Below are 25,569 nucleotides of genomic sequence, written 5' to 3' on the forward strand. Positions count from 1 at the left end.
ATTTAATGTTGGAAAGATGAATATTCTAGGAACTCTATCATTAGTAGGAAGTTCTTATATGGCTGTACATGTCATTATCAATAGAGTATTCAAAAGAATGTAGGAAAACATTCTCTGGTCAATCCGCTACCTGAAACAGCCATAAGAAGTGAATTGTACAGTTTTAGTACTTTGGCAAGCATGAGAGTGAAATTAGGGTGAATCTCGAGAGGAGTTACTGTAGATGGAGGGGCTGAGACTATATAAAGAAGGGTATGTGGTAGAGATCATGGGTCAAGTGAAGTCTGCAGACATAAGAAACTTCAGGTGGCTCCCACAGGCCATTTCTGTATTGGGTAGAGTTATGAGCACAACTATAAATAAACCAAGCCATTAGTAAGTGCCATGTTGCCTCACCTCTCTCCACCCCCAAACCATCATTTAATGGACCCATCTGTCTTGAATTCCTAGGATCTAATGGTTTTTCAGTAAATACTTATTTCTTAGGTATAAACACCTGCTCCTCCAAAATTCATCCTCTACCTTGCTGACAGACACCATGACTATCTGTTTTCAAGTCCTACTCTCATGTCTTCTAATTTCTGTGGTGAGAGTCACAACATCTTTATTTCCTGATTCAGTTCTGTCAGACTTGATGGGGGTAGGAAGCAAGACGCCACCTCTGCTCACAGAAGTGCTTCTCTCCAGCTGAAGGTTGTCAGCTTCTGTAACTCCAGCTTGGATTTGACATGAACTGGATTTTCATTGTGTTGTGCTCACACTACAAGCAAACAGCCAGGCATTTGTTGTTTGTGTGTGTTTTTGTGGCACTGCATACCAGGATCCACACCACCCCAAGAAAATGTGTGAAGGAAGGAGAAAACCTAAATGCCTCCTACTGCTAAGATGGGCTGGTCTTATTTTCTTTCTCTCATTCATCAAAATGGTAATAAGACAAAGGTATGCAAAAGCAGTTGCAGAGTAATACTTAGCTAACTAGTAAAACTCAATTTTGACAGGTTTTACAATCTTCAGCTTGACAAGTGACTTTGTCTTTCATTGATGTGTAAGAGAAAATGAAATGACTAAACTTGTCTGAGAAAGGAAATTTCAATCTGCAACAGCTGCTTGAAATGGCTTGCCATTGTGCTGGGTGAGCTGAAGTTCTCATTTTCCATTTCAAACAATGCTTTGGACACTTCTGTCAAGGTTTTGGGTATAATAAACCCCACAAACAACAGGATATTGGTAGAGTGAAAATAATAGTTTTGGGGTTACGAGACTAAGTTTCATCCTGGTTTTATCACTAAATGTCTTGCACAACTACTTTACCTCTGGAATCTTAAGTTTAAAATTGGGGAGTTGGACTATACTGATTCTCAAACTTTATTAGACATTTGGGGAGATCATTTAAAATTAGATTCAGTGGATCCCAATGAGTCTGCTTTTGTAACTAGTTCCCATATGATGCTGATGCTGTTGGTCTTTGGACCTTCACTTTGAGCCACAAGGGATTAGATGTCTCTGAGGGAAGTGTCAATTGGGAATAGCACTTGTTAATGGTCCTAAAATTGTTCATAAAAAAGCAAACACTGTCCTTGTCTGTCTATTGCTAGCAAATGAATAAGGCAGCACAGCTTAGTAATTTTCAAAACCAATCAAATAAACTTTTCAGGCAACCAAACCTAATGGCTTTTCCTGTGGGAAGAAGAGATCCCTCATTGACTCTTGACTTGCTTTTAAGTCAACTGGTATCATGCCAACCTGTTTTTATGCAGTGGGTCCCAAAGCCTGGGGTCAACCTGGGGGCATCTTAAGTTTCGATTACTTGACTCTAAATCCTGGACCTAAGAATTTGGTATGGTGCCAGTCACATTTGGGAACTTCTGCTATAATCATTTAATGGGGTCAGGGTAGTGCCTGGGGGGCAGGGTGGGGAACTCTGATTCAGCTCTGGATTGAAACATGGTAAAGAAGATCAGTCTCACAAAGCCTGCTCATCAGCTTCTCTGGAATCCCAGTGGTTGCTTCTCATGTAATGAAGGTAGGCAGGTCACAAGGGAATGTTGTTATAGAGACTTTGTGAATAGTTGCTCTGGTAGGGTGCCAAAGCTTTAAGGGATCCCTGAAAGTTGAAGTGAGGGGTCTTTCTTGTAGTTCTTATTTTTGTGTCTGTTGAAATACTAAATCTAGTGTCAAATTATGGCTCTATTTATTAATCTCAAAAACCTCTTGAAAATATCCCACATGTTATGCCATGTATTAGCAATCTATTTCTAATAATGAACCTCCCTAAAACTTAGCAATTTAAAATGACAAGTATATGCTATCTCAGTTTTTTTGTGGGCCAAAAATCTGGGTTCAGTTTTAGTGGGTACCTGTACTTCAAGGTCTCTCATGAAGTTGGCCTCATCCTATCAATGTGATTATAGTTGTATATGAAGACTCTTCTTGAGGTGACTCTGATTCCAAGTTCACTTTGGTGAATGTTGGCAGATTAGTTTTCTCATGGGTTATTGGACTAAAGGCCTCAGCCTCTTGTTGAACATTGTTGAACTCTTTTCTCAGTTCCTTGCCCACTGGGTCAGTCCATAGGGTAATTCACAATAGGGCAGTTGAGCTCCCACAGAGGAAGAAAATGATTGAGAAAAAGCACCCAAGATGGAAGTCACAGTCATTTAGTCACCTACATTTGAAAGTGATATCTCAATACTTTGTCATATTGCATTCAATAGAAACCAGTGACTAGACCAACCTTCACTTGAGGGAAGGGATTATGCAAGGATGTATAATAGGAGGAGTGAAGGATTGGTGGGGCAACCACAGAGGCTTCCAACTATATATCCCAAAGCTATTCCACAATGACTTTTATAAGAACCCAAGGAAATATGTCAATGAGAGAGCATATGCACATATAAGAGTAAATCATAATTTAATTCTAAAGAGCCAATCAAAAGTCTCCAGCTAATTTTACTTACATGTGTCAAGTGCTCTAAGTCATTCAGTTAATGGAAAGTTATTTACTCCATGAAATATTCTAAATAACCTTCTCTGCACTTTTTCAAAGATTTTTCTAACTTCTGATACTTCAAAGGAACAGTTTAATTTTCCTTACAACATGAGTTGCAATTGACAACAACCTTTAATCATTAAATAGTTAACAATGTACTTTGAATTGTTTTACCCAGATAAAAAATGCATTCTCTAAGTAAATGAATTAGCCACATAATTGACAGTCAATTCCAGTAATAAACACTAATTAAGTGATTCTGCTAAGTAAAAAGTACAGTGTGATGAATTTGCTAAACAATGGTCTAACTAATAAATTTTCATGCTTAATAAATGACTTGGAATGTGAACTAAACACCATGTGTAGGGTCAGTTGAAAAAATGGTGATGCTTTTAGAAAACAATGGCAGAAGGGACGGTGCCAGCTAACATTACACTGGGCTTCTTGCCAAGGAGGAACCAACTGAGTAAGCCTGAATGGGATACATATACTAGATCCTGGAAGGTGGAGTCATGATGGCCATAGCCTGACTCACTTATGTGGACTTGAAGTAGTCCAGTGTAGACATAGAAGAATCATAGCAGCCTCCAGTAATAGGAAAGTAGAGACAGAATCCAATGTCAGAACTTCACTGGCTAAGGAAGGTCAGAATAAACACCAGGGAGCGATCTTGAAGGTGGTTGGCTTTAGCAGAGATTCTTAGAGATAGGGAAGTGTTTTATCATGGGCAAGGAGATAGTAGATTACAGGGTTTGCTCTCTGCTTCAGAAGGCTTGATGGCAGTGGAGCTCAACCTTTCTAGATACAGAATCTTTGTTGTCTTTTGGAAACATCTTGGATTAATACATTTATAATGGTGATTTCTAAAAGGATATGGATACAGTGAAGTCCATACTTCTCATGGACTTCTAAGTCCTGACTAGTAAAGGTTTGTGTCATATTTTCATTACTAAAACATTGTTCTATGGATCTTGAAGCTGGGACTGAGTTTTGGTTTCTTTTTCTCTCCTTGAATACATCAGGCACATCCTTGTCTTGGGAATCTCCAGCAAAAACATTCTTTTCAGACATGAGTCATGCATCTTATCTTCTGTAAGTCTTTGTTCAAGCTTTATCTTCTGTAATATTCGCTGACATTACATTCTCCAAACCACTTATCCTGTCCATTTTTTTTCATAGAACTTACTAATTCCTATAACATCATATTATTTACCTATCTTTTATTGCCCATTGTCTCTTTCTTATTTCTCTTTTTGCATTTTCTTCCCCACCACCATGTATGCTCTAGAAAAATGGAATTTTTCTTCTGTTTCAGTCACTGATGTACCATGCGAGCCAGCAACATGTCTAGCACAGTAAGCATTCAGCAAACATTGCTGAGTGAATTAATGGCAGCAGGTTCTGAGCTGTTGTGCTTTAAGCACTGGGAAGAGTAGGGCAAACTTAGAAACAGATGGAGTAAGGAGAAGCTTATATTTTGAATTTGAAGACAATACTATGGAAACATGCCTTAGTAACCTCAGTAACTTTAGAAGTCTCCACATGCTTCACATGATTTGAGCTGGCATGCATTATAGTAGCAGGATCATATGGAAAAGAAATATTAGGTCTGAGTCTCAAACATTTAGTAGTTGTGTGACTTTGAGTAAGTTATTTAATCTCTCTGAACCACAATTCTTACACTGTGAAAGAAGCCTAGTGTCACTGAGGTTGTGAGAACCAAGGGACATAATGATGTCCCTTGCACAAGATTAGGGTTTAAGAAATGTCAGTTACTTCTATTTTCCTCTTTAAATACAGTGAGGTGTATCCCTTAATACGTGATGGTAAGCCAACTTTTCAGATTTTTCTAGACACTTGGAGGATCCAGAAAGGAATAAAACTGGAGAAGGGTGAGCAGTGGAGAGGTGAAATAATTTCGAAGCATTGAGTACTCAGGGGAAGAGTACTCAGGGGAAGAGGCCGCAAGAGTAGGGGAAGCAAGAGCCAGGAAATAATTCTGAATACAGTTCATTCTCTTTTTCATGCCTGACCTGGATACTGGAGCTCAATGAACTAATTATTTAGTGACAAGGTGAGCAGAATTAGTGATTAAGACAAAGATACTGGGATTAGGGCTTTCTAAGAAATTTTCACAGTACACCTGCTGTATCTGTCCCAGACTACTATAGAGTCTCCTCCATGGCATCCCACCTTACTATAAGATCAACACTTAAGAGTGACCTTGATCATCTCCACACTTGAAAGTTCTATTTCCAGCATTTCATAAGAACAGTTGGATGAATACAAAATAGTTAAAAGCAAGTTACTATGATTCATCCTCATCATAAAAGTAATAAGATGTTTTATTATTAATTACTTATCAAGTATCTATCATATGTTGAGCACTGCAGTAGTCTCCACAGATAAATCAGTGTCTAATACAGAAGTGATCTCTGCACTTTGGACCTTATAGCCTAGTGAAAAATGCAGACATTATTCAAAAGTTTAAATGAATAAAAATTTGCATACATGATACTTGTGTTATCACATGACACATGCTAACAGGGACTAGGACATAGTATTGTTAGGAAAAAAAAAGTCACTGCTTAGACTAGAGATTATGAAGCCCTCAAAAGGTAACAGTTAATTATTTATCTGGAGGGTAAACAGAAGTTAAACAATGAATGATAAAGAAGAAGTGTTCTGGGATGAGGGAACGGAATTGCAGAGGCCATGTTGATAAACCTTTAATGTTTTCAAAGAACAAAAGGAAAGTCAATATGACTAGACTGTTCTGAGCAATCCAGAGAATGGCCAGAGATGAGACTGAGGTATAACTAGGAATCAGATTATTCTGAGTCTTTTTGGCCATGAGATACATTTCAACTTCATTCTGAGGGCAATGGGGAGCCCGTGATAGGTTTTTAGTTGGTTGGTGGCATAGTGAGATTTGTATTTTTGAATTGTAGAATAGGCTAGGTTTTTTAAAATAAGGAAGCATGATAATTACATGGAATTACTATGTGAATCTCTGTTGATGGAACAATTTGAAAGGTGATGAGATAAAATAAGATGGGTTATTAATAGAAGAGCATCCGGGGACCAGATTTGTAAGTGCCTGCATTTTCTAGAGCACATCTGGCAGAAGTCTCAGTGGAGGACCACACAGGTCTACATTGCATCAGACACAGAAGTGACTCTGCTAACTTGGAATGACTTACTTTCTGAACCTCTGTCACATCTTTAGACCACAGAATTTCATCCCACTTAGATCAAAGACCCTGAAGGCCCTCCCTGGTGGCGCAGTGGGTTAAAGCACAGCACTAAGAAGATTAAGACACTTCCTCATGAGTTCGATCCCCACCTGCCCCAGAGGAGATCCACATGGTATGGCAGACCTCTCCGTACTTCGTTGATCTGCCTGTTCTGCTCCCCACTCTGTCCCTGGTGAATCTTTTCACCCTCTGCATCTCTGGCCTGTACCCCAGCTCTGTATGAATAAATAAATCTTTTTTTTTTTTAAAGACCCTGAAGATGAAAGGGGTTTTCACCTTGGGAAAACTGAACTGGCCCAATGAGACATTAATTCAAAAAGGACATTTATTTCAAATATGAAGGAAGTCCAAATATTTCTAGAGTTAAACTCTCAAAATATTGACTGATCAAGAAAATATAGTGCAAGCAGCATGATCTAATCAGTACTTCTGGACTTCAAAGCAATTACAAGAATGGAATGCTGAGAAAGTATCTGTTTCATTACAAAGAGCTGACCTTGCAACTTGGATTGTAGCAACTGTTAATTCTTTTTTATTTTTTTTAAAGATTTATTTATTTATGCATACAGAACTGGGGTACAGGGCAGAGGTGCAGGGACAGTGAGAGGAGTCACCAGAGATAGAGTGGGGAGAAAAGCTGGCAGATGGACAAAGTACACTGCTGAGGGGGCAGCGGGTGGGTCAGGAGAAGTCTGCTGCGCCATGTAGGTCACCTCCAGGGTAGGGATCAAACTCACACTGAAGCAGCTGCAGCTAGCTTGCAGTGCTGTATCCTAACCCATTGTGCCACCAGGGAGGGTGGCAACTGTTAATTCTGTAAACAGGTATGTACATATGTTTTGATATGGGTGTGGATACATGTGTAAAATAAAATTTCCATGTGCACCAGTATTTTGTGCTAAGTTACTTGTCTTGAATATGATATAATGTATTATCAATACTTACTTTAGTTAGTCTTATTAACTCCCACTCCAATACATTATCTTCACTGTCAGTAGTCTGATCTTTCTAAAATTGGACTCAAACCTGCTCCTCCACTTAAAATTTTGTTAGCTTCTTACAGAAAGCATAATAAATTTCAAACTCTCTAGTTTTTGAGACATGATCCTTGATTACCTTTACAGGTTCATCTCCTACCACTTAATCCCATGGAGCTAATGGTCCAAATACTCTTGGGAGGTCAAACCACTCTAAATTACAAGTCCAAGGAAAAGGACTTAACAGAGAAAATGGTCAGAGTGCGATGATGATCAGCACCTTGGACAGAGGCACAGCCATCCATCTCTTGACCTTCACATTCTCTATCAAGATGTAGGGAGAAGTTAACATTACTGAGCTCTTTGTACTACTCACTTTAGGGAATGCATTTATACTCACAAGAAATTGTACAAAAGTACAAAAACTCTACAGATTCAAAAAATCTTCAGAGATTGCTGAAACATGTGTTAGTACAGGAAGTTTTCACTCTAAACTGGATATTTGGAAATTTAGTCTTACTCATTCTTGATTGTCTACTTGAAAGCCAAGTAAACTTTCTCACATGTCTGTGTGCCCTTGTACAGCTATTACTTTCTTTTAGATTTGTAGCCACCATTGAGTTACTCCTTTCCGATAGGCATATGCCATTTTCCCTATTGAGAAGTCAAGGACTGACCTGTGACAATTAATAATGAACGAAGAAGAAGCCATGCTGGTCAATTCTGATTCTAGCTTTTAACAGGACTTGCTTTCTCAGAACATTTATCCTGGGAAAAGACAGACATCATGCAAGAAGTTCAACTGCCATGCTACGAGGAAGCCAAAGTTAGATGCTTAGAGAGGGAGTAATGCCAGCTGGCTACAGATATTCTAATAATTCCAACCAAGGGGTCATACATATAAATTATGAAGCCATTTGGGTATGCCATCTCCAGAAGTTGCCACTTTAGGAAGATCTGACCTGAGGTCCTAGACATCTGGCCCTTAGACAGGTGTGCAGTGATTTCTAGCAAGTACAGTTATTCTGGCCAAGTCTCCACATTTTCAAGCACAAGACACAAGATATCCCTGCTGTGTTCTATTCCTGGTCCCAAGGAGCAAAATGCCAACAGTTGTTGTTTTATGCCATTTAGCATTGATGTGGTGTGCTGTAACAAATCAAAGAGTAATAAAATGTTTCTCCTCTTCTGTGTTAACGTTTAAGATGCACAATAATTAGATTCTGACATCTTATCCTTTAAAATTCAAGTCCTCCATGATGTTTTCTGTGGTCATCTTGAAGCAACTCAGGATGTTCATTTCAATTTCCTGTTACCTTCTATCAACTAATCTCAGCTTCCTCTCATTTAGAAAACTAATGTGGTATACAAGCTCCTCTTGTTTATCTAGAATATGAATATTGATTACTAAAGAAACATCTTAGCTTGCAAGAAAAGCTGTTTGGGGAGGCCATGCCAAGCTCTCTCCTATTCCTGTAGATTGGATCCACAAATAGGTGCTCATTTTCAACCAGACTTTTCTAGGTACTCATGGCTACTTATGATGCCACCTAATCAATGGAGAACAATAATTCATTGCTACATCTGCTTTCTATATTTTCTATTTTTTCTCACTTCTTCCACTTACAAAGCCAGATCGCAGCTCATCTGAGACTTTACCTATCTTTATGTGTGGCCTGAAGCTCACCAGATGTGATCCTTTCCTTCTCCTATGATTGGAGGAATAGTTGTTCCATGTTCTCAGACAAGCTGATGGTTAACTACATGATTTTATTTTGAGTAGCAGCTCTCACTTTCACAGAAAGCATGAAAGGGGACTTGTCACATTTCCTTCAATGTTGGCAGACTTGGGTTTGTTGTCAAGAGTGGGAGAGATGCTAAGAACTGGATATCAACTGACTGAGAAATAGCCTTTGATTCATAAATTCAATTTTGGTAGAAGCAAACAGGACAAGATATAGTCAGCCCCTGGTTTTAAAATATTTCTTTTTATTCTGACTTCATATACGGGAATGCTACACCTGAGTCCCAGCTGTATCACCAATTCATCTATCTGTTCAACTCAATAAAGTTTGGGGTATCTATTCTGTGCTGCACACTGAACACAGCTTGGGGATATAGTAGAACACAAAAAACAAATGGTCCTTCCCTCTTAGAGCTTGCCATCTGTTGGGGAAGGGGTGGATACAAAACAGTACATATTTGCCAAATGAGATCATTGCTGAGAAAAAAAGGAACAAAATTCTCTGATGGCAAATAGCAAAGGAAAATAATCTGATCTGGGGAGAAAAGGTCAGAAAGAAGCAATCTGTAAGTTGAGACCTACAGGAGCCAAAGAAGGTGGTTATATATCAGTGCTCTAGATGAAGAGCTGGAAAACACTTCTGTTAAGGGCCAAAACATAAAATTTTAGGCTTTGTTGGTTAGGTGGTTTCTGTATCAATTACTCAACTCAATTGATAAAGCACAAAAGCAGTTACATAGAGACAATCTTTAGATAGTAAACATGATTGTGTTCCAATAAAACTTTATTTATAAAAGCAGTCAGTGGGCTGGATTTGGTGTCTGGGTTGCAGCTGTTCTGGACAGAATGATGACATTCTATGTGCGGAAAAGGCCTGGAAACAGTGAAAGCTCTGAGAGAAGAAGATAGTGTGGTTGAAAGGGGCAGTGAAATGTAACAGCTGGGAGAGTTGGACAGGGCAATACCTATAAGTAAGGCTGGAACGGGGAGTTTGATTTAGTGTAAGAAAAATCAGAAGCCAAGGAATTGTTTAAAGCTACAGAGGGATCCATCACATGTTCAGACTTGCCTTGTATAGAGCTTTCTAGTTATTATGAAGAAAATGGAGTAGAGAATGACATGGATTGATATGAAGAATATTTAAGGTCTTAAGTTATTGTGGTGTGAGATGATGGTGACTTAGAGAAGGAAGGAGGTGGTGGATGGGTTTTAGATACATTGAATATACAGAATAATCAAAGCTTGGTGTTGAGTTGGAAGTAGAGAGTAAGAGAAAAGAACAAGTCAAGATTTAATTTATACTGTATCTCTGCTGAATATACTATTGTTATTACATTTAACATACCTCCTCTTGTTTTAATGCCAGGAAATTGAAATTCTGTTTCCATTCACAGCCTCTATGTAATTAAAGAGTTCAATTCACATGGCTGGTGAGGTGAAAAGTAAGTCACCCAAAGAGCAATGAATCACATGGTTAATGGTCCAAATACCACTATCCTAGTAGCTTCTATATCTATCTCTACTTATCTCATGCCCTATCATAGAGCCTGTTACAACAGGATTTTGGGGAGAAGAATTGCTTTTCTTTGTGTCACAAACATTTAGTGTTTTGGTTGGGGGATCTCTCACTTGATATCTGTTCAACCTTGCTTGATATGGATTAGAGATGAATTTGATGTCTAATAAAGTGGGAAGTTCTCTTGATCCATTTGAAAACATCCCACCAAGATTCACCTTGAGTAACTACACATGATGTCACCTGCCTTCAGAAACATGTAGGAGGCCTCACCTAGAGCATGATATAAAGATAGCCAAACAGAGGACAGAGGGATTTTGTCTGTCCTTGGTAACCTGATTTTTCCCTTTCACTTTATCTAATGCTACTTCTCAAAAGATAGTCCAAGACTCTACCTTCTAATACACACCTGCTGTGATGAGCCAAACTTCTGCCTGAGTAAGAAAGTCAGGGAGCTTTTCCATAGCCCTACAACTCCCTCATTGATTTTCCAAGATATCTAGAGCTACCACCAACATACATACATTAACATATAAATTATACTTCAGATTCCTTGAAGTTTGTATTTTAAATTAAAAAATCTGTTTTGAATACTGAGAACCTATCATATACCAAGCTGTGTAGACAACCACGTAGCTACCCAATTGATGAATTCTTTCACAAAGTTGAGTTCCAACTCAGGAAAGGCCATAGCTTTCCATAACTAAAAATTTATGCACTTTGACTAAATTAAAAAAACCCATTGCATCTGTTGAATTTGTCATTGTTATTACATTTAACACATCTCCTCTTGTTTTAATGCCAAGAAATCAAAATTCTATTTTCATTTCTGGCCTCTGTATAAATCTGTGAAAACAGTTCCAGGTTTTACCCTCAGCTTTATTTGGTTGCTATTTTTACAGGCACTCTTAACACATGAGTCTTGGTTCAGTGTTCTGGCTCGCCCATGAATTTGCTGAGTGAGTCTGGACATGTTTTTCATCCCTATGGACTTCAGTTTCCTTATTCATGGCAATGGACTCAACCCCCCCTTCCTAAACAATGTTGCAAACATGTATTTCTCCAAGCCAGATATCTCTAATGAGTTCCAAACCCACAGATCCAACTGCCTATCTGACATTTGTCAATGATTCAATAATACCTGTTTAGATCTGAATTCCCCCTCATTGGCTCCAAATCTGTCCTCTTCCTGCACTTTCTCTCTCACCTAATGTCATCACCGTCCACTTAGTGTATACACAAAAAAGAAGACTCCTAACTCAGCCCTGGTTTTCTTCGATGGTTAGAGGTTGATAATAAGATGAAGAACCAACAGAGATGCATGGGAAGGCTAGGAAAGAAGGGGAAAAACCAGAAGAGTTGAAGTTCAGTAAAGAATTTAAAGAAGGACAAGCTGCCAGCAGGCCAATAACAGAAACCCAGGTTCAACCCCAGGTTTGGCTTCAGGGTAGCTGTGTGCCTTGGGCAATTTACTTCAATTCTCTGAGCCTCAATTTCCTTAATCTAGCCCAGTGAGTTGTTGAGACAATGACATAAAGCAATGTGTATAAAGTGCTATGTCTAGTAACTACACACAAAGTGTTAGCTGGTAGAATTCTTCTCTATGCTTTCAACTTATCAAGGTTTTATCTTTGAGATGAATGAAAAAAAAAAAAAGCAAAAAAAACTCTGGTCTCTATGCTGGGTGCATTCTGCTACCTAGCAACTATATATTTACATTTCCAACATCACTTCTTTATCCCTGATTACTTTAACAAGTACTTTCTAAGTGCTCTGTTGTAATTCAGGACCACCTGTGAGGTGTAGAGAACAATTCTATTTTATTCTCAAGATGCAGTGGCCTAGCATAAATTGTCAAAAGCAACTTCAGCTTTGTAGTTTTACTGTTTGAAAGGGTATTGAGAAGGAATGGCTGGACCAGCTCACAATGAAAATGAGGATCTGTAGCTAATAAAAACCTGTCTTTTCTCACCTACAGTGGAAAGCTGGATCTACACAAATCAAATATGAGGTCAAACTCCCAAAACATGCAAAGCCATTTAACATTAGATCACTTTAATTTCTAAATAGCTTGTCCTTTCTGGAGAGTAAATTTAAGCAGATTACAAATGTTAAGTCTCTTCTCAGGAAGGTTCCAGCTACTGTTTTATCAATTTCTCTGGCTATATTCTCTCAACACAGAGTACCTTGTACTCCCAGGCCCCTTCTCCAGGCCTACCATGCCCTGTACACTTCCAAGTCTTTCTGTCTTGCACTTTGGATGCTTCCTTTGGGGCTTCCTTCAAGTCATGATCCACTTCCTTCCTAGTGGTGCTCAACTCAGGCAGAATGATTCACTCGCTGAGCCTCTAGTCAGTGTATCGCCGCAGTGTATATGCTTTTTCTCTATCACATCTCACATTTATTGAAAATAACCCATGCACATGTCTTCTCTTGGAGGACAGTAATATCCTTGAAGGCAGAGACCATGTCTTATTTATCTTCACAATCCCTACATGGCTTGGCGTATAGTTGGCATTCAATGAATATTTAAAGGAATATCTCAGATACTCCTAAGGTGATGAAAAGTATAATTCAATTTGAGAAGGTTCTATTAGTGCAGAAATTGGATGGGGGTCCACAGAACCTGTCTGAATACAAACCATTATTAACCATACCTCACTCCTTTAAAGGAGATCACACAGAACAAGGACCAGCGTGGCCATATCCCCCAAGTGCCACTCAGTTTCTGCTTGTGATTCAATGAGTGACCTTGAAGAAACACTCTGGGACTCAATTCCTCATCTTTAAGATGAAGAGTTTGGATCGGGTGGTGAGCCAAAGTTAATGGCCTATTCTGTCCCTTTGAGTCCAACATACTCTCTTGAGACTTAATTTAACCCCCTAGTGAGTGTGATGGGCAATTTGTCCACTTTCTCAAGGCCACTTATATTTCCATTTTGTACTTCCAAGGAGTAAACAATTCCATCCAACCAGGAACTTAATAAGTGTGTCCTTTAATCTGTCAGCCAAGTGGATGATTGCAGAATATTCAATAATCCTTGTAAAATATTCAATAAAACTGGAGGAGGCAAGCTTGTAACATTCAATTCTTCTCCTAGATTCAATTTAATCCTGAAGGAACCAGGAAATATAATTGTCTCTGCAAACAGAATTTCATGCACTTTTTTTTTTTTATCCTTTCACAATGCTCTGTTAAGCTCTTGGTCTCACTGTGTGACTCATGGTTGCTCTTCTTTGTAAATTTCCACTCCTTTCATTCTGAAGCTTGCTGTTCTGACAAGAGGAGAGAAGACTGCAGAGATGGTTGAGAGGAGCCCCCATGTGTGAGCCCTCATGGCTATAGAAAGGCTTTTAGACTATCTAGGTTTTAGCAAACTTAAAAGTTCAACATTTCAAAGTGGCAGTTTTCTTGGTGCATCCAGGCCTAGAGAAGGGAGTTAGAGTCCATCTTCCCCAATGTGCCTCCAACTCTACTGTCATCAGAGATAATCTAATACACGAAGAACAGGATTTTGGAATCTGAGCGCTATTTTCAAACTGGAACATGCATCACCTAAAATCACTAAAAACTGATGGCTCCACCCTGCTCCCCTCATCCCCTAGTTTTGCATCCAGTATTCTGGAAGAACTTGGAAGTAGTTGGAATAATTTGCTTCTAAAAAGTTTCCAGGTGACACTGATGCTGCTCATCTGGGACCACACTTTGAGAAGCGCTGCTTTGAGCCAAAGCTTCAGTGTCTGTGAACCTCAGTTTCCTGGCCTATATAATGGGTATAGTAGCTGCTGTATAATGGTGCAATGGTGGTATAGTGGAATAGTCTTGAGTGTGAGGTTAGGTGTCAGACAGACCTGAGTTTAAGTTCCAGCTCTGCTTTTTAAAGCGATGAAGACTTAGGCACACTCTTTACAGTTTAAGCTCCGTTTCCTCATCTGTAAATCATCAGGGACAATAGTATTGTTTATTTCTCCTAATATGTTAATGAAGTTAGACAATGCATATAAAACCCTCATTGGGAATTGGTACAAAATAGTGATCAACAGATGATAACTGCTACTATGGATATTTAAATTCTATAATTATTATTTCTGAGTCCCTAAATGGTGGGCTTAATTGAACTTATGGGCTAACAAAACCAGAAGTCAAAAATATCTCAGTAGGCAGGGATAACGGGCTCCGATCTAACAAGAAGACATAGCTCTTTCCTTGGGTCCCCTCAAATCACCTTCACTTGGGCTGGGTGAGCAGTCTTAGCTGGATGCAGGGGTTCTGGACTAGGTGGCGATATATACTAGGCATGTGGAGATTAATTTAAACTTGAACAGTGAATTTGGAACCCGAGCTTTGAATTCAGAGTGACAGAGATGGCAGCTCTCTGTACTGATGGTAATTCAGCTCAATATAGGGAGTCATGGTCACCTTGGAAGCCACATATTCATGCATGGACCAAATGGAGGCAGAAGGGTTAATCAAGATTCCGAGCAGATTGAAAACCAGAAATGTATTCTGAAGAAGGATGGTGGATAGCAGATGTGGGGCTGCTGAGACTGACCACTGATGGGAGGACCAGCAGGGCAAGCTATGGTCTCAGTCCCATAGCTGGGGGAGGGGTAGGTGCTGCAGGAAAGGAAAGACTGATTTCCCTACCTGCTGTAACACCAGGGACGTGAGGCAGACGAAGGCCAGCATGTGCTACTGACCAACAAATAGGCACAAAACTAGGCATGAATGGGCGGACTGTCCATGTTGAGAGCAGGTGCAGCTTAGGGGGTGTTCCTCTGGCAGACAGCAGGTTGTTACTGTGGCTGCTTTGGGCTGTGCACAGATTCCCACTGTCATACCTCTATCCCCCACTGGGCTGAGAGCGCTCAGTCGGCAGGGGCCATCCTTCTCTGTTGGCCAGGATTTGATCCAGCTCGGGAGTGCCTGAGGACAGGATATCAGATCTACAGTCCCATGACTTAAGAAGTTCCTCGGGGGACGATTCCCACAGAGCTTGTGTGTGACGCATCCGCCACACATCTGTCCCTGAAGCTCTGAGAGGATAAAGGAACCAAGAAGAGACACCACCTCCAGCTAGCAAGCTCTTCAGCTAGATCTCCTTTCTCATCTCCCAGCTTTGTGGTGGTGGAAAATTAAAGGCTGACTGACAGACAAAGAAGCTTATTTTTCAAAGTCGGACATCTGGTTCGGGCTCCAAACCCCCTGTCTATTCCTCATGTGACTTGAGACCTCAGGAAGGTCTCTCGGACCTTAGAACAGATGCCACTCATCAGAGAGGAGTTCACCCTCTCCACTAGCAGGCAGCATTCTTGTCTCAGACAAGGCACAGGAGAAGGACCACGGTCAGGGAATTCATCTTTACCATTTGCATTCGAGGCTTTGGGCTAATTTACTCCAAGTCTTTGAAATGAAGTTTCCATATTTACAAAATGGGACTCATATTTCATTTAGGTTCCTAGGAGACCTAAGAATGGATTTATACCAAACATGAGATCTGGCACCAAGTAGGTGCCAATAAAAGTTATGTTCCCATTTGGAAGTGGAAATTTTGCCACTACAAAGCTCAGAGCCAATTCTGAATTTGAAAGTTAATAGTCTGCAAATTCAGATCACATCTTAAGATAATTATAACTTGATCTTGACCTTGTCCTCATTTATGTTTTCCTTCCCCTGATCATTTATTTTCTTACTGCTCTTTTATTGTAGGTATTCTTATTGGGTACTTCCCAAATACTTTGGGGAACCAGGCAGAGAGAAGCTAAGTGATACCTGAAGACATGAGTCCTTATGAAGCTGCAACTGCTTGTATAATCTGGGGCGTGGGGGTCTCTCTGAACCTCAGCCATAGCTGTCTCCTTTGTAGAAAGAGGGTAATAACATGAATACTATATATGGGCAGGGATAAGGGCCTATGGCCTAAGTGTTTTTCAAAAGGCTTTTGTAAGTTATGAAAACTTATAAGTAGAAATGTTTTATGATCTGTGAGACAATGCCCTATTTTATTATTTTTTTGTAATTATCCTTGAATTGTGCCCAGGACTCATAGGACAGGGGAAAAAATGTTTTCAGTGCTGAGAGAATGGCCTTTGAATCTCACTGCAAGACTACCACTATGCCTGCTGCCTTACTTTGCAGACAGCCTGGTGGCCCAGTATCTTAGAGCCTGTAGAGATGGATTGCCTCCACCCACCAGCCATGGAACAATTCAAGAGAATGGAAGCAAAGTAGTAAAGCCAGGGTGAGCTAATGGCACCCCATGGGTGAGTCTATCAATGCTATTGTGGAAAGGGTAGACAACAAAGCCCCATATCATAGGAATTTAACAGGGGCTTGTTTGGAAGCATTTTGGTTTGAACTGAAAACAAACGAGAAGGCTCTATGAGCAAAATATTTGCAAAGAAGATTTAAGCAAGGAGAAAGAAATCATCAGAAGAACTACAAAACAATCTTAATGAGCAAGAGATCTCAGAAAAAAAAAATAAACAGTTACACAGGGCAATAAGATCAAAATGAGATTACTTAAGAAAAACCGGCATTCCCTTAAACTGAAAATAATGTACATTGTTTGTTTCTGAAATGTGACAGGCATTCCTTTTTTGAGAATGCCAAAGCACTCCACAGCAAAGAGCCCAGAGCTGACAACACCCATCACCCCTGGGTCTGGAGGTCATGTTTCTCAATGAGACTGGGAGATTTGATTGACTGGATGTTGTGCAACTTAACAGTCACTTGGAACAGAACCCCCCAGAAAATAAATCCACACCGGGAGATGCAGAGTTTGAATTAAGCAAGAGTCCACCTGTTCAATAATGAAGTAATTGCTTAGGGCTTGTTCTCCGGTAATCTTTTCTGATGTGACAACCATTATTGTGCTCTGCCTCTCTCAATGCTTCTTCAGAATTTGCAAATAATCTCAGGCTTCCTAAAGATGCTGATGCCAGTCACTTCCCTAATGCCTTGAAAATAGATTCAATTTTACATACATCAGTGTGATTTCAGAAGCAATTTCTACATCTCCAGTGGAAGCATTACTACATTACATGCCCCCCTCAAATCTCATCCCAATCGTTCCATCCCGGGGCATTTTCAAAGCTACCTGACACATTCCAGGACAATAAAAAGAATTCCCAGAACACGTTTGTGGGAATAGCCTGAGGACACCAGATGCACAGAGTCCTAAAATTTTCATTGATCAAACAAATGCAATTGAATATAACGTTAAATGAAATTTTTCTGTTTTTTTAAAAGCAATTTTATTAAAATGAGTGCAGATACCTATGCACTTTTATCTGTGCATTAAATGTGTGAATGTCAGTCTATGCATATATTGATAGTCTCTGGATTTTAAAATATCTAATTAGACTTCATTGGCTATGCTTTTTCTCCCTTGCTGGTTGGTCAGTCTCCCTCAGTCTTGGGCGTTTGCCTCTTTGGAATCTAATGTTTGACTCACAGGGAAAAACTGATGATTCCTTATGTAATCTAAGAAATTAGTGCTACTCATATTTTCACTTAAGATCAAAAAGTTTAAGCTCAACTAGCTAATAAAAAAATCAACTAGCTGATTTTTATGCATTCTTTGATCATAAGGTTTTTGGCATTTTAAGTCCTCCCATGACATCTTTATGGGAGGTGGGGCGCACAGAGGCTGGCCCCATGAGAGGTTGTGGTTGAGTGGGTACCACCCGGCCCAGTGTCTTCCATAAGTGTACTACTAAGTGTAGTTCCGTAAATGAACTTCTTTGCTTTGTCACCAAAGTAGGGGAGTCAATAAGGAGTTCCTCAGAGGCTTGAGGAGCTCAGGCTGGACATTTCTTCAAGGATAAATTAAACCCAATTCCTTGCCAACCTTTGTTCTGCTTCTCCTGACCTATGTCAATATCCACTTTTCCTAGTCCCTAGAGAATGTAAATCCCAGAGATTTATCTGGATTGAGAATGGAAGAAAGGCTGGTGTCATGAAACCTTGCTCTGCTCACTGAGAAAAATGGAAGGGAAATATTTGCTCATAAAATAACCAGTATGTGCCATTTCACTTTGTTTTAAAAGTCATTACTCATTTAGGAAGTGCTCAAGTCCAATGCCACCATCGATAGGCAAAATGAAAGTCAGTTACATGACATAAAGGCAAGTAGAAAACACCAAGGGTTGAGCCTGCACATAATCTCGAGCCAGGTCATTTTATAGTGTTTATAGTGATGAGCTGTCCTAGTTCTTAGGAAACCGATGCGAAATTCTAAAATGACAGTATCATCAAGTGTGGAGCACACTTCTAAGTGGTTCCAAGAATTACACAGAAATAAATAAATATGGGTATAAACTATAAATGTACATATGTAGGTATCTGTGTGTACATATATGTGTGCACATATACAGGAAGAAAGTGCAAATATAAAATTGAACAACTGGTGAATCTAGGCAAAAGGGAATATGAATATTCATCTTACTATTCTTTGAACCTTTTTATATGTTTGAGATGCATATCTTTCCCAAGGCAGCGTATCAATATTTGAAAGCAGCTATTTCCTCCCTCCAAGTTCAGCGGTAACCAGGGTATCTATGAGAACCTGTTGAATGACTTTTACAAAATCTATATCCTATGTCCTTCCTCTCACCACCCCACCTCCCCACCCAGGAGAATTTGATTTAGTAGCTAAGTTGTGTGTTCAGATATATGCTGCACTTGAGGTTAAGTATACTGGGACTGTGTTACCCTCAGATCATGCATCCATCAGGCACCAGCTGTGGAGTTCTGGGAAGGCCTGCCACGCACTGAGTCTTATATATAAAATGGGAACAATAATACTACGTATCTCGCAGAGATACAGAGAGGACAAAGGTGGTCAGCTAGCACTGGTTTCCTGTCTATTCATCCTCTCACAGACTGCATCATCCCAAACTGATCAGATCTGAGCAATTTTCGCAAAATTCTATGTGCATATGTATATGTTCATATTCCTTTAGATTTCCTGCATTCCTCAATTTGGAATAGGAATCAAGCATTCTTGTTAAATACAGGGGAGAACTGACATATAGGAAGAAGAGGATAAAAGACAGTTTTCTTGAGTCTGATGACCAAGGTAGCTTTAGATATTACCAGTGTTGAGGTTCTCCTTTGGACAAGGGTTAACCTTGAAATCTTCACCACTTTTATTAGCTTAGGATGCTGTGTGTTAACTCTGCACAAGGACGTGGCTGCTGATAAATACCACGTGGAACCCTGGTTATGGTTTGGAACTAACCAAGCTTTGGGAGATATGTTGTACCACAGCAGAGGTGCTAAGGTCAAGCTGGATCCATCCCCTTAGTTGACTCAACTTACTGAATCCATTAACATCTTGAGAGCTAGAGGAGAAGCCTTCATCGTTGCGACTGGCACTGAGCTTGGTGGCGGGTTTGTCGGCTGAGGCCACGGGTCCCATTTCCCTCTGGGCTCCACTCTGTGTCTCCTTCTGCTTCTTGGCCAGCTTCCTTTGGGACATGTGCAAGGGGAAGAAAAAATCACAGTCAGATGGTGCCAGTTGCATGAAAGCATTGGGAAGATCGATTTCTGTCCGTCCCCACTTGCCACCCTCAATTTCCAAATCTTAGAAAGAGTCAAGGCAGGTACTGCATAGCCAAGGTGGAATAAACATAAGACCCTGAAATGGTTAATGGTCTCCATTTATGGGGAAATATGAGACTCATTCTGCCTTGTCCTAAACAATGGTATGTTTTTGAGTTTTCAAGGGGAATCAACAGTACTTGAAGGATGTTTCTCTTGCTCCCCTGTCAAAGGGAAGAAGACAGCAGGTGGATCTCTCTGTTTTAGTAGCTCTCAATGCCATTCAAAATAGAGTCTTGCCTTCTCAGAACAGAGTTCACAAAATAACCCATCATAGTAGGTGGGCAGAGAGTAACAGTGGAGGTGAGTCAGTCGTGTAAGCTTGAAAGGAGAAAAGTGAAAGCTAAACTTGAAGTATAGCTATTACTGTTGGAATAATATCCTTACAATGGGATGGGTATTATAATAAAAATAATTATAATATTATAGAGCAGCAGTTCTCAAACTCCAGTGTAAAGTAGAATCATTTGGAAGATTGATAAAAACAGACACTCAGGCTCATGGAAGTAAAACAGTGAGAATGCTTGCATGACTACCAAGTTCCGTGGGAGATTCTGATACTATCCATTGGAGGCTAAAACCATCAGCTGGGGTCAGGCAGAGTTGGGCTCATATCCTGTGTCTGCTACTTGCTGGCTGCTTGACCCAGGGTAAGTTCCTTACGTTCTTTAAATTCTGAACCTGTCTGCCAAATATGGCAAACAACAGGACAAACTTCATAGGGCTATGAGGATGAAATGAAATAGCGTGTGAAACATACAGAGCACAGTGCCTAGTACATAGTGAATATTCAGCAAACAGCAGCTGTTATTCCTGTTTTTATATATTGCTACAAGTTCAGCTGCTTCCAAGGTCTGAATCCCCACCCCAATAGGCCCACTGTGAAATCCCTGGATTGTATCAAGACTTTGATACCTCATCAATGAGGGAACTGAGGTTAGAAATTTCTTCTTTGTGAGGGTTTGAAACCTACCTTCCCTATATTTTAACTTATGGTTTTTTCAGTGATATAAAAATGAGTAAACCCTCTTGCATATGACAATTCTTTAAATAAAAACCAACCTGATCCCTCTAAGTTTCCCCAACATTTATGCATCAAGATAGGGTTATTATATCTCTATGGTATAAATGGCTATTGGTTGCACATTAAATATTTTGAGGGAAAATTCTTCCAGGTGTCTCCAATTTTCCCAGAACTTGGGTTCACACTCATTTTGGTCTCTTCCATCTCAACATGGAGAAAAGTCAAACTCAGCACATGCAGAAAGGAAGTTTACAATATTGAGCCCACCTGATCATGAAATGGGCAATTTCCAGAGGTGATGGTGTGAAGGAATAAGCCCAGACTCAGAGGTGTTTTAGAGGTGGTTTCTGTGGTAAATGCCAGATTAGTAGTATATCTATCCGCCTTGAACCAAGCATTGACTATGCAGAAGAATGCCAGCTGGAACATTCATATGAGGATAATTTACAGGATTATGTAGACCAGGACTGTTAACTGGGGTGAAAAGGTGTGGACAACCCAAGGTAAGATACAGGGACAGGATTACTCTTCATCCCTCATTTTGGCCACTTTACAACCAATGTAGACCAAGATGGACTTCCTCATTTCCACCCCTCCCCCTCTGGCCTGAGGAGAGCTGGGCACTCAGGAATAGGAATGCATCTTTTGGTTATAATTCTTTGGCTACGGGCATAGTGATTCACTAGTGAAACTATACCAGGCTTACAGAAAACAAAAACAAAAACAAGAAATGAAGCAGCAGATCAGCTGGGCCTTTCTGTACCACTGGCAGGCATCAGGAAGGGCTGGGGGATCTCCAGGCAGAGAAAAATGAGTGATTCTGTGGCTGATGACATTTTGAAGTTTCACTCTTCATTTATTATCAAAAAGGAATGTTTAAAAATGTATATGTGACCTTCTTAATCATAAATTTGAAAAGATATACAGCAGACCCTTTGCCTCTATCCAAGTTCCACTCACATGGCCCCAGCAGGAAATAAAAGGAAATGTGATAAGAGTTAACTTTAAAACTGTAATTGAGTATATTCTGGAGGCTTTGATATTTCCTTAGGGCAGGACTCCCAACCTATCCCATTCTGTTCAGGACAAAAAAATATGGAAAGAGTTGTCTTAGACACAAATCAATTCTTTCCAGAGGAAGAATAATACAGAAAAGGCCTTGCTGAGTCTATGAAAAATGGCTTTTTATAGAAATGTTTGCATAGTTCTGAACACCTGGATAAAGCAATGAAAAATTGAGCCTTTCCAAAATATATTTAAAAATTGGACAGCAAGCTGAATGCAAAAAGTCACATATATATGACATCTCGCGTATTTGGCTCATGATCGAAATGGTGTTCACAGTGACACTGCTGCTATAGAGCCATTTTGAAATGTATAGAAAGGCATTTCAGCAACAGGTAGACACACGACAAAGTGGAAATGGGGAAATGTAGAAGCAAATAAAGCACAGACCACAGCTGGGGGAACTTTCTCCTAGCAGAATTCAAAATTTAAGTGTTAAAGAAACTTGTTATATCTACAGGAAAAATCAAGTTTATTCCTACAGCCATAGGTTTTCACTGATCCCCCTCTCCCCTATCTTTTTCCTAAGAAAGGGAGGTTCTCAAACGGTGAGCTGGACATACCAGACTCATCTTCAGGCTTCTACTCAGCCTCATCCGGCACACTTCTCTCTGCTAAGGACACACCGACCTTCTCACTTTCCTCTCCATACCCTCCTCAGTGCCCGCTGCTCCTTAACGAGTCTCTATTCTCCTCTGGTCTTCTAAACAGATCCTCTTGGTTGAAAAACCCACAAAACAAGTATTTACAAGCACCCGCAGAGATGATATATAATCTCTGCTAGATGTAAGAAGTCCATTGTGTCAAACCCAGACATGATCTTGACTTCCACAGAACACAGTGGCTAATGGCAAAGACAGGCACTACACCATAAATACAGAAATAAATATAAAATCACACAGGTGATGAAAGCCAAGAAGGAGAAACACATGGAGCGATAAGAGAGCTAATAACTGGTTTGAACCCTGTCAGCAGATCAAGGAAGGCCTCGTTGCTATGTGAGCTGAGCACTCTTTGAGCAGAATTGCAGTGATTCAACTCTCTTACCCACTAGAGCAAGAACCTCTTGGGACGAGAGGCTTTTGACTTCTTGTACCTACTCCAGCTTCCTCCCAAGCGTCTGGCAAATAGCCGGTACTCAATAAATTTGTTGTGCAAATCCGAATTTAAAAGTCTACAATTTGAAGCATAGATTGCATCCTATTCTGATCACAAATCAGATCCACTTCCAAAAGGAATCATGCAGAGAAAGAGGAAGAGAAACCTGCATGGAATTAGTTTGTGATCAGGAATATTTGCACTTCTGAGTGAACACTTTTCAACAACTGTCTTTCCTTCCTGAGGTTGTCACAAAACTCTCAGGCTCTTTGAAGAACGATTGGAATGTACACAGGAGTCAGTGTTTTCCCCCTCAGTGCTCACAGAGGCATCCTATACCTATAGATTGCTTTTGTGAAGTCCACAAAATAGTCCCAGGACCACGTCAAATCATGAGAACTCCTCAGAGCCTTCTCATTTCTGGAACTTGTTGGGGGGACTACCCAACCTTGGAATTTTTTCACTAGTTGTTCTGAGATTCTTACTGATTGGGTCACACAGTTTCGCCAGCAGGGGGTACCAGAAGCTGGTAAAAAGACAGCATGCATAAGCCTATCTCTTTTTCTGCAGGGATGTTTCTGGGGCTGAAGAATGTTTTAAACACAGCAAGGGGACATTTACTGCTTCTGACAGGTGGGGGCTGCGTGACGTGGCTGCAGCTCCTGGCATGCTTCCTCCTAACAGATCGCATCGAGGCCTCCGACCTGTGCTTGTTAGCTGAGTGGGGGTAGGTGGCAGGGGATGTGCCTATGATGGGCCACGAGCCCTGTGATTTATTCTGAGCACTACTCTTTATAAAGGACAGTGGCAGGTGGAACGGCTCAAGGGACAGGAATGCAGGACTGGGAAGGTTCTGAAATACACTATCAGGAGGAGTTTCTGAAACAAACAGGGACATTTCTCATGGAGACAGAATATTTAGGAATGTTCTCTTCACACATTTGACATCTGGCCCCAAGGGGCAGAATTAGGACTGGGTTGGCTTGACACAAGGAAGAAATATCTAGCAAGATAGAGCTGCGTGGGTCTCTTCTGAAAGTATCTAGCACATGAATTGCCCTTTCTATTTTTTCCTCTCAGGCAACCTTTTCTTCACCTTTAGAGGTCTAAGAAGTCTTTGCCTTTCCCCATAGTTAGTAGTTTCTTCTTTCTTCAGTACTCTATTGTTGAAACATCTTTAATGAGCACCTGCTTTTTAGAGTACCTACTGGATGGAAACAGACCATGATGGGAAAATCCAGATGTGACCCTGCTCTCTTTGGGATTCTGGAAGTAATGAGCTCCCCATCATTGGAGGAGTTCAAGTAGCATCTGGAAAACTACCAGGAAAAGGGCAGTAGGACCTTCTAGCAACTGGATTCTGTAAAACCATTGAATCTGTTCTGGGCTAGGAAGAGGAGGCAAAAGACATTGGGCAGGAGTCTTGGCAGTTCTGCTGTTTATTTTCTTTGGCTGTGAAGAGTCAGACCCATTTTTCTGGGGAACCATGGGCCAGACCCCATAGTCTTCCTGGCTCCTTCTTCCATGGGCATCTCTGGATGGACTTCCAGGGGGACCACAAAGACTGAAGCCCCGGGGCCAGAGAGCTGTCCAACCTCTCCCTGTGAGGTGGACAAAGAAAACAGCTGAGACTCTACTTCTATTTTAAACCTAGTATTTTGGGCCCTCCCTGGTGGCGAGATGGCACCTCATTATGAAGGTTGCCAAAGCCACTGCAGCATGAGTTTGATCCCTGGCCAGGGAACTGACCCACATGGCGTGGCAGACCTCTCCTGACCCACTCGCTGCTCCCCTCAGCAGTGTATTTCAGGAGAGCTACCTGATCCCCACTCTGTCCCTGGTGAACCCTCTCACCCACCATACCTCTGTCCCCAGTTCTGTAAGCATAAATAAATAAATCTTAAAAAAAAAACAAAAAACAAAAAACCTAGCATTTAAAAACATTTACATCATGGTGCTTCTCTGCAGGCTCACTGCATCTCTAATTAAAATGACACACTGGAATTGGAGGGGAACTTCCCCATCCACTCATTTTATAAAGAAACTGAAGCCTGGACAGAGGAGGGGCTCAGCCAAGGCAGCCAGCGCCTCGTGGGCCCCCAGGACCCAACCCTGCACTCCGCCTGCCAGCTCAGGATGCTATTCCCGCCGTTCCTCTGCTTCTACTTGTGGGATGAAATTAGAAGTGCAAATTCAGTCCATGGTTCACATGATTCTAACCCCTTATGAACGCAACAAGAACTCATTAATCCCAGCCCCACTGACTGAGAATTACTAAGAGTGAGGCAAAAG

At 40.6% G+C, this 25,569-nt stretch overlaps 1 protein-coding gene across 1 annotated transcript in view; it reads right to left on the reverse strand.

Moving 5' to 3' along the window:
- The window catches only part of PTPRT (protein tyrosine phosphatase, receptor type, T), a 617,594-nt gene that overhangs the window by 72,297 nt on the left and 519,728 nt on the right, over window positions 1-25,569 (reverse strand). Inside the window, exon 16 of the mRNA XM_004687014.2 lies at window positions 19,809-19,957. Coding sequence (XP_004687071.1) covers window positions 19,809-19,957 — 149 coding nt within the window. The remainder of the gene's footprint in view (window positions 1-19,808; window positions 19,958-25,569) is intronic.

Source organism: Condylura cristata, unplaced genomic scaffold (assembly GCF_000260355.1).
Source record: "Condylura cristata isolate star-nosed mole 26May11 unplaced genomic scaffold, ConCri1.0 scaffold00022, whole genome shotgun sequence".
Classification (NCBI taxonomy): domain Eukaryota; kingdom Metazoa; phylum Chordata; class Mammalia; order Eulipotyphla; family Talpidae; genus Condylura; species Condylura cristata.